Raw genomic sequence first — 15,196 nt, 5'->3', positions numbered from 1 at the left:
TCCAGTCACCGCTCACACAGGGTTAATGCCAGCGGTAACGGACCGCGTTATGCCGTGGGTAACACACTCCGTAACCGCTGCTATTAACCCTGTGTGTCCCCAACTTTTTACTATTGATGCTGCCTATGCGGCATCAATAGTAAAAAAATGTAATGTTAAAAATAATAAAAAAGCCGCGCGCGTATCGCAGGAGCTTCGCTAGATCTCAGGGGTGAGTATGTAACTATTTTTATTTTCATTACTTTTTTAACAGGGATATGGTGCCCACACTGCTGTATACTACGTGGGCTGTGTTATATACCTACGTGTCTGCTATATACTACATAGGCAGTGTTATATACTGTGTGGGCTGTGTTATATACTGCGTGGGCTGTTATATACTATGTGGGCTGTGTTATATATTATGTGGGCTGTGTTATATACTACGTGGGCTGTGTTATATACTGCGTGGGCTGTGCTATATACTACGTGGCTGCTATATACTACATAGGTAGTGTTATATACTGCGTGGGCTGAGCTATATACTACGTGGCTGCTATATACTGCGTGGGCAGTGTTATATACTACGTGGCTGCTATACACTGCGTGGGCAGTGTTATATACTACGTGGCTGCTATATACTACATAGGCAGTGTTATATACTGCGTGGGCTGTGCTATATACTACGTGGCTGCTATATACTGCGTGGGCTGTGTTATATACTATGTGGGCTGTGTTATATACTGCGTGGGCTGTGCTATATACTACGTGAGCTGTGTTATATACTGCGTGGGCTGTTATATAGTACGTGGCCACTGTTATATATTGCGTGGCCTGTATTAACGCATCGGGTATTCTACAATATGTATGTATGTATATAGCAGTCACATAGTATATAGCACAGGCCACGTAGTATTTGTCTGCTATATACTACATGGCTCCTATATACTATGTGGCCTGTGCTATATACTATGTGTATGTATACTATATACTGCTATATATATACATATTGTAGAATACCCGATGCGTTAGAATCGGGCCACCATCTAGTATATATATACTAGCTGAAGAGCCCGGCGTTGCCTGGGCATAGTAAATATCTGTGGTTAGTTATAGCACGTCACTTCTCTTATTTTCCCATCACGCCTCTCATTTTCCCAATCACATCTTTAATTTTCCCCCTCACACCTCTCATTTTCTCCCTCACACCTCTCATTCCTGCCTAACACTTGTCATTTCGACCTCACATCTGTCATTTTCCGATCACTACACTATTTTCCCTCACTCCTCTCATTTTGCACTCACACCTTTTCATTTTCACCTCACACCTCTCATTTTCACCTCAGTATATACATGTTTGTCATCTCCCTTATATATAGTATACACCTGTATGTCATCTCCCGTATATAGTATATACCTGTATGTCATCTCCCCTGTATATATATACCTGCTGTGTGTAATCTCCCCTGTATATAGTATATACCTGTATGTCATCTTCTCCTATATATAGTATATACCTGTATGTCATCTCCTCCTATATATAGTATATACCTGTATGTCATCTCCTCCTATATATAGTATATACCTGTATGTCATCTCCTCCTATATATAGTATATACCTGTATGTCATCTCCTTCTATATATAGTATATACCTGTATGTCATCTCCTCCTGTATATAGTATATACCTGTGTGACATCTCCCCTGTATATAGTATATATCTGTGTGTCATCTCCTCCTGTTTATAGTATATACCTGTATGTCATCTTCTATATATAGCATATACCTGTATGTCATCTCCTCCTGTATATAGTATATGCCTGTAGGTAATCTGCTCCTGTATATAGTATATACCTGTGTGACATCTCCCCTGTATATAGTATATATCTGTGTGTCATCTCCCCTGTATAGAGTATATACCTGTGTGATCTCCTGTATTAGACCTCGTTAACACGTTATTTGCTCAGTATTTTTACCTCAGTATTTGTAAGATAAATTGGCAGCCTGATAAATCCCCAGCCAACAGGAAGCCCTCCCCCTGGCAGTATATATTAGCTCACACATACACATAATAGACAGGTCATGTGACTGACAGCTGCCGTATTTCCTATATGGTACATTTGTTGCTCTTGTAGTTTGTCTGCTTATTAATCAGAATTTTATTTTTGAAGGCTAATACCAGACTTGTGTGTGTTTTAGGGCGAGTTTCGTTTGTCAAGTTGTGTGTGTTGAGTTGTGTGTGGCGACATGCGTGTAGCAACTTTTTGTGTGTCGAGTTGCATGTGACAGGTTAGTGTAGCAAGTTGTGTGCAGCAAGTTTTGCGCATGGCGAGTTTTGCGCGTGGTGAGTTTTATGTGTGGTGCCTTTTGAGTATGTGCAAGTTTTGTGCGAGGCAACTTTTGCATGTGTTGCAAATTTTGTGCATGTGGCAATTTTTCCGCATGTGCAAGTTTTGCGTATGGCGAGTTTTTCATGAGGTGAGTTTTGCACTTGTGGCGAGTTTTGCGTGAGCCTATTTTTTGCATGTGGCGAGTTTTGCGCGTGGTGAGTTTTGAGCGGCGACTTTTGTGTTTCGACTTTTATGTGGCGAGGTTGGTGTATGTGTGGTGAAATGTGTGCTGAGGGTGGTATATGTGTTCAAGCACGTGGTAGTGTGTGGCGCATTTTGTGTGTGTTCATATCCCCGTGTGTGGTGAGTATCACATGTCGAGGCCCCACCTTAGCAACTGTACGGTATATACTCTTTGGCGCCATCGCTCTCACTCTTTAAGTCCCCCTTGTTCACATCTGGCAGCTGTCAATTTGCCTCCAACACTTTTCCCTTCACTTTTCCCCATTATGTAGATAGGGGCAAAATAGTTTGGTGAATTGGAAAGCGCGGGGTTAAAATTTCACCTCACAACATAGCCTATGACGCTCTCGGGGTCCAGACGTGTGACTGTGCAAAATTTTGTGGCTGTAGCTGCGACGGTGCAGATGCCAATCCCGGACATACACACACACACACACATTTACACACACACATTCAGCTTTATATAGTAGATTATATATATATATATATATATATATATATATATATATATATATATATATATATATATATATATATATACATATATATACATAGAGTGGGGCAAAAAAAGTATTTAGTCAGTCAGCAATAGTGCAAGTTCCACCACTTAAAAAGATGAGAGGCGTCTGTAATTTACATCATAGGTAGACCTCAACTATGGGAGACAAACTGAGAAAAAAAATCCAGAAAATCACATTGTCTGTTTTTTTAACATTTTATTTGCATATTATGGTGGAAAATAAGTATTTGGTCAGAAACAAACAATCAAGATTTCTGGCTCTCACAGACCTGTAACTTCTTCTTTAAGAGTCTCCTCTTTCCTCCACTCATTACCTGTAGTAATGGCACCTGTTTAATCTTGTTATCAGTATAAAAAGACACCTGTGCACACCCTCAAACATTCTGACTCCAAACTCCACTATGGTGAAGACCAAAGAGCTGTCAAAGGACGCCAGAAACAAAATTGTAGCCCTGCACCAGGCTGGGAAGACTGAATCTGCAATAGCCAACCAGCTTGGAGTGAAGAAATCAACAGTGGGAGCAATAATTAGAAAATGGAAGACATACAAGACCACTGATAATCTCCCTCCATCTGGGGCTCCACGCAAAATCCCACCCCGTGGGGTCAGAATGATCACAAGAACGGTGAGCAAAAATCCCAGAACCACGCGGGGGGACCTAGTGAATGAACTGCAGAGAGCTGGGACCAATGTAACAAGGCCTACCATAAGTAACACACTACGCCACCATGGACTCAGATCCTGCAGTGCCAGACGTGTCCCACTGCTTAAGTCAGTACATGAACGGGCCCGTCTGAAGTTTGCTAGAGAGCATTTGGATGATCCAGAGGAGTTTTGGGAGAATGTCCTATGGTCTGATGAAACCAAACTGGAACTGTTTGGTAGAAACACAACTTGTTGTGTTTGGAGGAAAAAGAATACTGAGTTGCATCCATCAAACACCATACCTACTGTAAAGCATGGTGGTGGAAACATCATGCTTTGGGGCTGTTTCTCTGCAAAGGGGCCAGGACGACTGATCCGGGTACATGAAAGAATGAATGGGGCCATGTATCGTGAGATTTTGAGTGCAAACCTCCTTCCATCAGCAAGGGCATTGAAGATGAAACATGGCTGGGTCTTTCAACATGACAATGATCCAAAGCACACCGCCAGGGCAACGAAGGAGTGGCTTCGTAAGAAGCATTTCAAGGTCCTGGAGTGGCCTAGCCAGTCTCCAGATCTCAACCCTATAGAAAACCTTTGGAGGGAGTTGAAAGTCCGTGTTGCCAAGCGAAAAGCCAAAAACATCACTGCTCTAGAGGAGATCTGCATGGAGGAATGGGCCAACATACCAACAACAGTGTGTGGCAACCTTGTGAAGACTTAGAGAAAACGTTTGACCTCTGTCATTGCCAACAAAGGATATATTACAAAGTATTGAGATGAAATTTTGTTTCTGACCAAATACTTATTTTCCACCATAATATGCAAATAAAATGTTAAAAAAAACAGACAATGTGATTTTCTGTATTTTTTTTTCTCAGTTTGTCTCCCATAGTTGAGGTCTACCTATGATGTAAATTACAGACGCCTGTCATCTTTTTAAGTGGTGGAACTTGCACTATTGCTGACTGACTAAATACTTTTTTGCCCCGCTGTATATATATATATATATATATGTATATATATATATATGTTCATATCACCCCCCTTTCGCTCCATTCAAAGTAAAACAATAAAAATAAAATCAAACCTACACATATTTGGTATCGCCGCGTTCAGAATCGCCCGATCTATCAATAAAAAAAGCAATAACCTGATCGCTAAATGGCGTAGCGAGAAAAAAAAATCAAAATGCCAAAATTACGTTTTTTTTGGTCGCCGCGACACTGCATTAAAATGCTATAACAGGCGATCAAAAAAACGTATCTGCACAAAAGTGGTATCCTTAAAAACGTCAGCTTGGCACGCAAAAAATAAGCCCTCACCCGACCTGAGATCACGAAAAATGGAGACGCTACGGGTATCGGAAAATGACGCTTTTTTTTTTTTTTTTAAAGCAAAGTTTGGATTTTTTTTTTCATTACTTAGATAAAAAATAACCTAGTCATGTTATCTGTGTATTTACTCGTAATGACCTGGAGAATCATAATGGCAGCTCAGTTTTAGCATTTAGTGAACCTAGCAAAAAAGCCAAACAAAAAACAAGTGTGGGATTGCACTTCTTTTGCAATTTCATCGCACTTGGAATTTTTTTTCCCATTTTCTAGTACAAGACATGCTAAAACTAATGGTGTCGTTCAAAAGTACAACTCGTCCCGCAAAAAATAAGCCCTCACATGGCCAAATTGACGGAAAAATAAAAAAGTTATGGCTCTGGGAAGGAGGGGAGCAAAAAACAAAAAAAGCTCCAGGGGTTAAATCACAGAGATATATATCAAAAACCTGACCTGCACATCCAAACATAGACTCAGTGTGAACAGGTGCTGAACCCAGAGTCGCCAACTCGTATATAGTTAAGTAAATAAGGCAGCACACTGCAGCGCTAGAACATGTAAACTTGAAAAATGAAATTTGAACTGCATTACTGCACTAGAAATATGAAAAAAAAAAAAAAAGTTTGCATGTTTATGGAGACGTTTATTCTCAGCGAGGTAAGGCAAGCGTAGGACCTGGTATAAGAGAGATGCCGTAAAGGGGCTACCAGGTACACATAAAATTGGCCATTTTTATGCGCTAAACGCTCTCATTTTTCATATTTCTAGTGCAGTAATGCAGTTCAAATTTCGTGTTTTCAAGTTTGCATGTTTCAGCGCTGCAGTGTGCTGCCTTATTTACTTAAATCACAGAGATATGTCACACAAAATCTACTATATAATGGTCTAAGGGTCACTTCCGTCTGTCTCTCCTTCTGTCTGTCACGGATATTCATTGGCCGCGGCCTCTGTCTGTCATGGAATCCAAGTCGCTGATTGGTCTCGCCAGCTGCCTGTCATGGCTGCCGCAACCAATCAGCGACCGCCACAGTCCAATTAGTCCCTCCCCTACAGTCTGCGCCCGCTCCATACTCCCCGCAGTCACGGCTCACACAGGGTTAATGCCAGTGGTAACGGACCGCGTTATGCTGCGGGTAACTCAATCTGTTACCGCCGCTATTAACCCTGTGTGTCCAAGTTTTTACTATTGATGCTGCCTATGCAACGTCAATAGTAAAAGGATCTGCTGTTAAAAATAATAATAATAATAATAATAATAAAATAAATCATCATATACTCACCTTCTGCCGCCTTTCCCGCTACTCGCGACGCTCTGGTGACCGCTCCAACAAGGTGGCAGGTTCCGATGCTAAGGATGGTATGCGACAAGGACCTTCCATGACGTCACGGTCATGTGACCACGACGTTATCACACCCTGGGACCGGAAGCTGACGACAGAACTACAAGAGGCCCTCGGATCGGAAGATGAGTACGGTATGTTTATTTTTTATTCTGTGACATACATGGCTGGGCAATATACTACGTGGCTGGACAATATACTATGTGGCTGGACAATATACTACGTGACTGGGCAACATACTACGTGACTGGGCAATATACTACGTGGCTGGGCAATATACTACGTGGCTGGGCAATATACTACGTGACTGGGCAATATACTACGTGGCTGGGCAATATACTACGTGACTGGGCAATATACTACGTGACTGGGCAATATACTACGTGACTGGGCAATATACTACGTGACTGGGCAATATACTACGTGACTGGGCAATATACTACGTGGCTGGGCAATATACTACGTGGCTGGGCAATATACTACGTGACTGGGCAATATACTACGTGACTGGGCAATATACTACGTGGCTGGGCAATATACTACGTGACTGGGCAATATACTACGTGGCTGGGCAATATACTACGTGACTGGGCAATATACTACGTGACTGGGCAATATACTACGTGGCTGGGCAATATACTACGTGGCTGGGCAATATACTACGTGACTGGGCAATATACTACGTGACTGGGCAATATACTACGTGACTGGGCAATATACTACGTGGCTGGGCAATATACTACGTGGCTGGGCAATATACTATGTGGCTGGGCAATATACTACGTGGCTGGGCAATATACTACGTGGCTGGGCAATATACTACGTGACTGGGCAATATACTACGTGACAGGGCAATATACTACATGGACATGCATATTCTAGAATTCCCGATGCGTTAGAATCGGGCCACCATCTAGTACTTCATAAGTAACATTTCCCACATGTCTACTTTACATCAGGACAATTTTGGATCCAACATTTTTTTTGCTAGGAAGTTATAAGGCTTAAATGTTGACCAGCGATTTCTCATTTTTCCATGAAATTTACAAAATCATTTTTTTTTTTTTAGGGACCACCTGACATTTGAAGTCATTTTGAGGGGTCTATATGATAGAAAATACTCAAGTGTGACATCATTCTAAAAACTGCACCCCTCAAGGTGCTCAAAACCACATTCAAGAAGTTTATTAACCCTTCAAGTGCTTCACAGGAATTTTTGGAATGTTTAAAAAAATGAACATTTAACTTTTTTTTTTTTTTTTTCACAATTTTTTTTTACTTCAGATCCAAATTTTGCTATTTTCACAAGGGTAACAGGAGAAAGTAGACCTCAAACGTTGTTGTCCAATTTGTCCTGTTTGGGTGCACGGCAGAGCTCGGAAGGGAAGGAGCGCCGTTTTAATATTTCAACGCAAATTTGGCTGGAATTAAGATCGGACACCATGTCGCGTTTGGAGAGCCCCTGATGTGCCTAAACAGTGGAAACTCCCCAATTATAACTGAAACCCTAATCCAAACACACCCCTAACCCTAATCCCAACGGTAACCCTAACCACACACCTAACCCTGACACACTCCTAACCCTAATTTCAACAACAACCACACCCCCCTAATCCCAACCCTAACTTTAGCCCCAACCCTAATGGGGAAATGGAAATAAATACATTTTTTTAATTTTTCCCTAACTAAGGGGGTGACGAAGGAGGGTTTGATTTACTTTTATAGCGTTTTTTAGCGGATTTTTATGATTGGCAGCCGTCACACACTGAAAGACGCTTTTTATTGCAAAAAATTTTTTTTTCGTTACCACATTTTGAGAGCTATAATTTTTCCATATTTTGGTCCACAGAGTCATGTGAGGTCTTGTTTTTTGCAGGACGAGTTGACGTTTTTATTGGTAACATTTTCGGACACGTGACATTTTTTTTTATCATTTTTTATTCTGATTTTTGGGAGGCAGAATGACCAAAAACCAGCTATTCATGAATTTCTTTTGGGGGGAGGCGTTTATACCGTTCCGCGTTTGGTAAAATGGATGAAGCAGTTTTATTCTTTGGGTCAGTACGATTACAGCGATACCTCATTTGTATTTTTTTTATGTTTTGGCTTTTTACAAAATAAAAACGTTTATAGAAAAAAATAATTATTTTTGCATCGCTTTATTCTGAGGACTATAACTTTTTTACTTTATCGCTGATGATGCTGTATGGTGGCTCGTTTTTTGCGGGACAAGATGACGTTTTCAGCGGTACCATGGTTATTTATATCCGTCTTTTTTATCGTGTTTTATTCCACTTTTTGTTGGGCGGTATGATAATAAAGCGTTGATTTTTGCCTTGTTTTTTATTTTTTATGGTGTTCACTGAAGGGGTTAACTAGTGGGACAGTTTTATAGGTCGGTTTGTTCCGAACACGGAGATACTAAATATGTGTATATTTATTGTTTAGATTTTTTCATATAAATATTTATAGATACAATATCTTTTGATTTTTCTATTTTTTTTTTAAATATTTTTACACATATTTAAAAAAAAGTTTTAATTTTATTTTTTTCACTTTGTCCCACTATAGGACAATCATTTTTTCAGGCTGAGCGCTTGTATAGCATGGAGATGCAGCAGCATACCCATGCTGCAGAAACTGTCAGCGCTGCACTGACAGAGAAACTTGCTCATCATGCACTGGGGATGATCAGCAAGTTTCCTAGGTCTGGTGACATGGATGTCGTCATGACGACATCGGATCACTATGGCAACGATAGGCGCTGTGGGGTCGCCAATACAAAGGCAGAGGGGCTGTCATCCCTCTGCCGGCTCCCAAATTGCTGCGATTGTAGTACTCAGGGGGTTAAACTGCTAGAAGCAGTGCGCGACCGCTCCTGGCACTTAGTGCCGGGTGTCTGCAGTCAGAATCAGCGGACACCCGGCGGTGATCGCCAGCACCCCTCCCCACATGTGTGCAGATCGCAATGATGGAATAATCTGTCCCTGGTCAAATAGGCCAAGAGCACATGGGCGGAATATTACGTCAGATGTCAGAAAGGGGTTAAATGAACTCTTGATGGCGATCAGCCTGTAACTACCAATAGGCCAATTGGAACAAAAAGGGTTAATAAACAGGCGACGCTGCGATCACCCATCTATTGTCACTGGTGCCCTCTCAGAAACTAACAATAATAGCAAAAGTGTGACCGAAGCTCTAAGGAAGGAGAAAGATTCTGAAAGAAGCCGCCGAGGACGAAGACTCAAGACTGATGAAGACGAAACAGCAGAGAAACCGCGACTCACAGATCAGAAGGAAATAATCAGGAAATGAAAGCTGTTGTCAGACGGAGAAAATGTAGATAAAACTGGAGCAAGTCTGGAGAAAACTCATCTATTATAGGACGACGGCGGAGAGACGTCATCACATCCACCGGAGCCAACAAGGAGCCTCTCACCTCGTGGTGTAAGAGGCCGGAGCTCCTCCATCATCACATCCTGGTACCGATCCTGGTGTCCTTCTAGATACTCCCACTCCTCCATGGAGAGATAGACAGCGACGTCCTGACACCTTATAGGAACCTGACAACAGCCACACCGTCATCACCCAGAATCCTCCAGTGCTGTATAATGTCCCAGCAGTCACCTCTCCGCTCATCACCCAGAATCCTCCAGTGCTGTATAATGTCCCAGCAGTCACCTCTCCGCTCATCACCCAGAATCCTCCAGTGCTGTATAATGTCCCAGCAGTCACCTCTCCGCTCATCACCCAGAATCCTCCAGTGCTGTATAATGTCCCAGCAGTCACCTCTCCGCTCATCACCCAGAATCCTCCAGTGCTGTATAATGTCCCAGCAGTCACCTCTCCGCTCATCACCCAGAATCCTCCAGTCCTGTATAATGTCCCAGCAGTCACCTCTCCGCTCATCACCCAGAATCCTCCAGTCCTGTATAATCTCCCAGCAGTCACCTCTCCGCTCATCACCCAGAATCCTCCAGTCCTGTATAATCTCCCAGCAGTCACCTCTCCGCTCATCACCCAGAATCCTCCAGTCCTGTATAATGTCCCAGCAGTCACCTCTCCGCTCATCACCCAGAATCCTCCAGTGCTGTATAATGTCCCAGCAGTCACCTCTCCGCTCATCACCCAGAATCCTCCAGTCCTGTATAATCTCCCAGCAGTCACCTCTCCGCTCATCACCCAGAATCCTCCAGTCCTGTATAATCTCCCAGCAGTCACCTCTCCCCTCATCACCCAGAATCCTCCAGTGCTGTATAATCTCCCAGCAGTCACCTCTCCGCTCAGCAGCTCAATCATCTTGTTGCTGAGCTCCAGGATCTTCTTGTTCCTCCCATGTAGCAGGGAGTGCGGGGGAGGCTCTGTGATGGGGCCCGGGCTCCGCCCTCCTGACTCCTGGAGATGGATGATGGGAGTCACACCGTCCCCCGGTGTCTTCCTCACTATTGTGTAATCCTGTGTATGGAGAGAGACACTTAGGGAGAAGATTCCTTCCCGACTCCAGATCTGACAATCAGTAGAAATCCCGGGATCAATAACCGTCTCCAGTAATCTGGGGCCATAACCGGGAATATTATTCCCCTCCGGACAGACATCCCGGCCCCTCTACAGCTCTTATAGGGAATCCCCATGACAACTCCTCCGGGCAGAGAGCTCCACACAATCACTGCTCTTACAGTAAAGAATCCTTCTCTCTATTCTGGATGTCGGACTTGTCACAGAACACAATAAAGCTGATAGAAATGTAGAGGAGTTACCTCTCCGCTCAGCAGGGAGATGATCTCCAGGGCGAAGTGGAATAATCTTCTGGTGGTCTCATCCCTGTCCTCGTCCATCCTCGGGGTCATTCAGGAGGAGGAGGGATGAGCACTGGATCAGCTGGAGGGATCTCGTCCTGCCGGCGTCTTCATGATGAAGGAGAAGATGGAAATCACCGGGGACGAGAGAACGACAATCACTAAATTCTGCCAAATATCAACATTTATCAGTAGGAATCTGGAGGAAAAGCCACAAAACTCCACCGCGGCCTCCTCCGCCGATCTGACCGCTCATTATCAGCCTCGTAGGGGGAGGTCGTCACCGTGGTAACTACACCACCAGGAGAGGACGGTCACCGTGGCAACTACACCGCCAGGAGAGTACGGTCACCATGGTAACTACACCGCCAGCAGGGGACAGTCACCATTGTAACTACACCGCCAGGAGACGATGGTCACCGTGGCAACTACACCGCCAGGAGAGGACGGTCACCATGGTAACTACACCGCCAGCAGGGGACAGTCACCATTGTAACTACACCGCCAGCAGGGGCCGTGAGATGAGGAGCAGACGCTGCACATCCCCCATACAATGCTGCCCGTCCCCAACACTGAGGAGCCGCAGTCACAGGGAGCAGGAGCCTCCACAGGAACAGCTCTGATCTCACCCCACACTCTCCTCTCACAGATTTACCACAAACCCTCCTGTAATCTCACCGGAATGGCGGGAAATCTGCTGCTGGCTGACACCAGAGAACACGAGCTGCACACAACCAGGACGGAGCTGCTGCACTGAGAGCGGAAGGACCTGTGGTGACGTCACCGTCATGTGATCAGGGGGCGGGGCGGACTAATGGCAAGGACATGTGACACTGATGACATCACCGCAGGTCCTTCAGCTCTTCTTTCAGCGTTCAGGCGTAATGGGCAGTCCGGGTCTTTTTCATGATCCGGGTCATTCGGCTCCGCTCACCATAGCGCCGCTCTTTTTTATAGTAATCCGCTTCCCTCAGTCCCGGCTCCCGGTGTTTTTCCTCAGTCCCGGCTCCCGGTGTTTCCCTCAGTCCCGGCTCCCGGGGTTTTCCTCGGTCCCGGCTCCCGGTGTTTCCCTCAGTCCCGGCTCCCGGCGTTTCCCTCGGTCCCGGCTCCCGGCGTTTCCCTCAGTCCCGGCTCCCGGCGTTTCCCTCAGTCCCGGCTCCCGGCGTTTTCCTCAGTCCCGGCTCCCGGCGTTTTCCTCAGTCCCGGCTCCCGGTGTTTTTCCTCAGTCCCGGCTCCCGGCGTTTCCCTCAGTCCCGGCTCCCGGCGTTTCCCTCAGTCCCGGCTCCCGGTGTTTCCATCAGTCCCGGCTCCCGGTGTTTCCATCAGTCCCGGCTCCCGGTGTTTCCATCAGTCCCGGCTCCCAGTGTTTCCATCAGTCCCGGCTCCCGGTGTTTCCCTCAGTCCCGGCTCCCGGTGTTTTTCTCAGTCCCGGCTCCCGGTGTTTCCCTCAGTCCCGGCTCCCGGTGTTTCCCTCAGTCCCGGCTCCCGGCGTTTCCCTCAGTCCCGGCTCCCGGCGTTTCCATCAGTCCCGGCTCCCGGCGTTTCCATCAGTCCCGGCTCCCGGTGTTTCCATCAGTCCCGGCTCCCAGTGTTTCCATCAGTCCCGGCTCCCGGTGTTTCCCTCAGTCCCGGCTCCCGGTGTTTTTCTCAGTCCCGGCTCCCGGTGTTTCCCTCAGTCCCGGCTCCCGGTGTTTCCCTCAGTCCCGGCTCCCGGTGTTTTTCCTCAGTCCCGGCTCCCGGCGTTTCCCTCAGTCCCGGCTCCCGGCGTTTCCCTCAGTCCCGGCTCCCGGCGTTTCCCTCAGTCCCGGCTCCCGGCGTTTTCCTCAGTCCCGGCTCCCGGTGTGTTCCTCAATCCCGGCTCCCGGTGTTTCCCTCAGTCCCGGCTCCCGGTGTTTTTCTCAGTCCCGGCTCCCGGTGTTTCCCTCAGTCCCGGCTCCCGGTGTTTTTCTCAGTCCCGGCTCCCGGTGTTTCCCTCAGTCCCGGCTCCCGGTGTTTTTCCTCAGTCCCGGCTCCCGGTGTTTCCCTCAGTCCCGGCTCCCGGGGTTTTCCTCGGTCCCGGCTCCCGGTGTTTCCCTCAGTCCCGGCTCCCGGCGTTTCCCTCGGTCCCGGCTCCCGGCGTTTCCCTCAGTCCCGGCTCCCGGCGTTTCCCTCAGTCCCGGCTCCCGGCGTTTTCCTCAGTCCCGGCTCCCGGCGTTTTCCTCAGTCCCGGCTCCCGGTGTTTTTCCTCAGTCCCGGCTCCCGGCGTTTCCCTCAGTCCCGGCTCCCGGCGTTTCCCTCAGTCCCGGCTCCCGGTGTTTCCATCAGTCCCGGCTCCCGGTGTTTCCATCAGTCCCGGCTCCCGGTGTTTCCATCAGTCCCGGCTCCCGGTGTTTCCATCAGTCCCGGCTCCCGGTGTTTCCATCAGTCCCGGCTCCCGGTGTTTCCCTCAGTCCCGGCTCCCGGTGTTTTTCTCAGTCCCGGCTCCCGGTGTTTCCCTCAGTCCCGGCTCCCGGTGTTTTTCTCAGTCCCGGCTCCCGGTGTTTCCCTCAGTCCCGGCTCCCGGTGTTTTTCTCAGTCCCGGCTCCCGGTGTTTCCCTCAGTCCCGGCTCCCGGTGTTTCCCTCAGTCCCGGCTCCCGGTGTTTTTCCTCAGTCCCGGCTCCCGGCGTTTCCCTCAGTCCCGGCTCCCGGCGTTTCCCTCAGTCCCGGCTCCCGGCGTTTCCCTCAGTCCCGGCTCCCGGCGTTTTCCTCAGTCCCGGCTCCCGGTGTGTTCCTCAATCCCGGCTCCCGGTGTTTCCCTCAGTCCCGGCTCCCGGTGTTTTTCTCAGTCCCGGCTCCCGGTGTTTCCCTCAGTCCCGGCTCCCGGTGTTTTTCTCAGTCCCGGCTCCCGGTGTTTCCCTCAGTCCCGGCTCCCGGTGTTTTTCCTCAGTCCCGGCTCCCGGTGTTTCCCTCAGTCCCGGCTCCCGGTGTTTTTCCTCAGTCCCGGCTCCCGGCGTTTCCCTCAGTCCCGGCTCCCGGCGTTTCCCTCAGTCCCGGCTCCCGGCGTTTCCCTCAGTCCCGGCTCCCGGCGTTTCCCTCAGTCCCGGCTCCCGGCGTTTTCCTCAGTCCCGGCTCCCGGCGTTTTCCTCAGTCCCGGCTCCCGGCGTTTCCCTCAGTCCCGCCTCCCGGTGTTTTTCCTCAGTCCCGCCTCCCGGTGTTTTTCCTCAGTCCCGGCTCCCGGTGTTTTTCCTCAGTCCCGGCTCCCGGTGTTTTCCTCAGTCCCGGCTCCCGGTGTTTCCATCAGTCCCGGCTCCCGGTGTTTCCATCAGTCCCGGCTCCCGGTGTTTCCATCAGTCCCGGCTCCCGGTGTTTCCCTCAGTCCCGGCTCCCGGTGTTTTCCTCAGTCCCGGCTCCCGGTGTTTTCCATCAGTCCCGGCTCCCGGTGTTTCCCTCAGTTCTAGCTCCCGGTGTTTTCCTCAGTCCCGGCTCCCGGTGTTTTCCTCAGTCCCGGCTCCCGGTGTTTTCCTCAGTCCCGGCCCCCGGTGTTTCCCTCAGTTCTGGCTCCCGGTGTTTCCTGTACAGTGAGGCCTCATTATTCCCCTGTATTAGTCTCTAGTGAAGCAGTACACACATTGCTGTTTCCTCAATGTTCACGCTTGTGAACAGCGCCCCCTGCTGCTTGGCTGTAGTCTTATTATTATTATTATTTATTTATATAGCACCATTGATTCCATGGTGCTGTACATGAGAAGGGGTTACATACAAGTTACAGATATCACATACAGTAAACAAACTAACAATGACGGACTGGTACAGAGGGGCGAGGACCCTGCCCTTGTGGGCTTACATTCTACAGGATGGTGGGGAAGGAGACAGTAGGTTGAGGGTTGCAGGAGCTCCGGTGTTGGTGAGGCGGTAGCTTCGATAGTGATGAGGCAGCAGCGGGGTCAGTGCAGGCTGTAGGCTTTCCTGAAGAGATGAGTTTTCAGGTTCCGTCTTATGTGTTACTCTATGTGGCGGTTTTTGTACATTGCTGCAGTCATTCCCTCTTGG

General features: G+C 47.8%; 2 protein-coding genes across 3 annotated transcripts in view; one reads left to right on the top strand and one right to left on the bottom strand.

Moving 5' to 3' along the window:
- Nucleotides 1-11,956, bottom strand: part of LOC138657417 (zinc finger protein 271-like) — a 73,551-nt gene extending 61,595 nt beyond the window's left edge. The window contains exons 1-4 of one of the 2 annotated variants that reach the window (XM_069745196.1): nucleotides 11,866-11,956; nucleotides 11,149-11,295; nucleotides 10,667-10,846; nucleotides 9,831-9,954 (exon numbers count right to left, since the gene is read on the bottom strand). In XM_069745196.1, the coding sequence (XP_069601297.1) occupies nucleotides 9,831-9,954; nucleotides 10,667-10,846; nucleotides 11,149-11,238 (394 nt within the window). In that variant the 5' untranslated portion in view covers nucleotides 11,239-11,295; nucleotides 11,866-11,956. Of the gene's footprint in view, nucleotides 1-9,830; nucleotides 10,075-10,666; nucleotides 10,847-11,148; nucleotides 11,296-11,865 lie in introns of those variants that run through there. The other variant, XM_069745197.1, reaches the window with a different exon arrangement.
- A 115-nt stretch (nucleotides 11,957-12,071) lies between these two features.
- On the top strand, nucleotides 12,072-14,759 carry LOC138658059 (uncharacterized). The gene has a single exon (XM_069745626.1). It carries the CDS (start codon nucleotides 12,072-12,074, stop codon nucleotides 14,757-14,759), a length of 2,688 nt encoding a protein of 895 aa, XP_069601727.1.
- The last annotated feature ends 437 nt before the right edge of the window (nucleotides 14,760-15,196 follow it).

Source organism: Ranitomeya imitator, chromosome 1 (genome assembly GCF_032444005.1).
Source record: "Ranitomeya imitator isolate aRanImi1 chromosome 1, aRanImi1.pri, whole genome shotgun sequence".
NCBI classification, from domain to species: Eukaryota; Metazoa; Chordata; class Amphibia; order Anura; family Dendrobatidae; genus Ranitomeya; species Ranitomeya imitator.
The sequence above is the reverse complement of the archived record's forward strand: the minus strand, read 5'-3'. Positions and strand labels throughout refer to the sequence as shown.

Excerpts from the sequence above, each read along its gene's own strand:
- LOC138658059 (XM_069745626.1), top strand. The coding sequence starts at position 12,072 with ATGGGCAGTCCGGGTCTTTTTCATGATCCGGGTCATTCGGCTCCGCTC.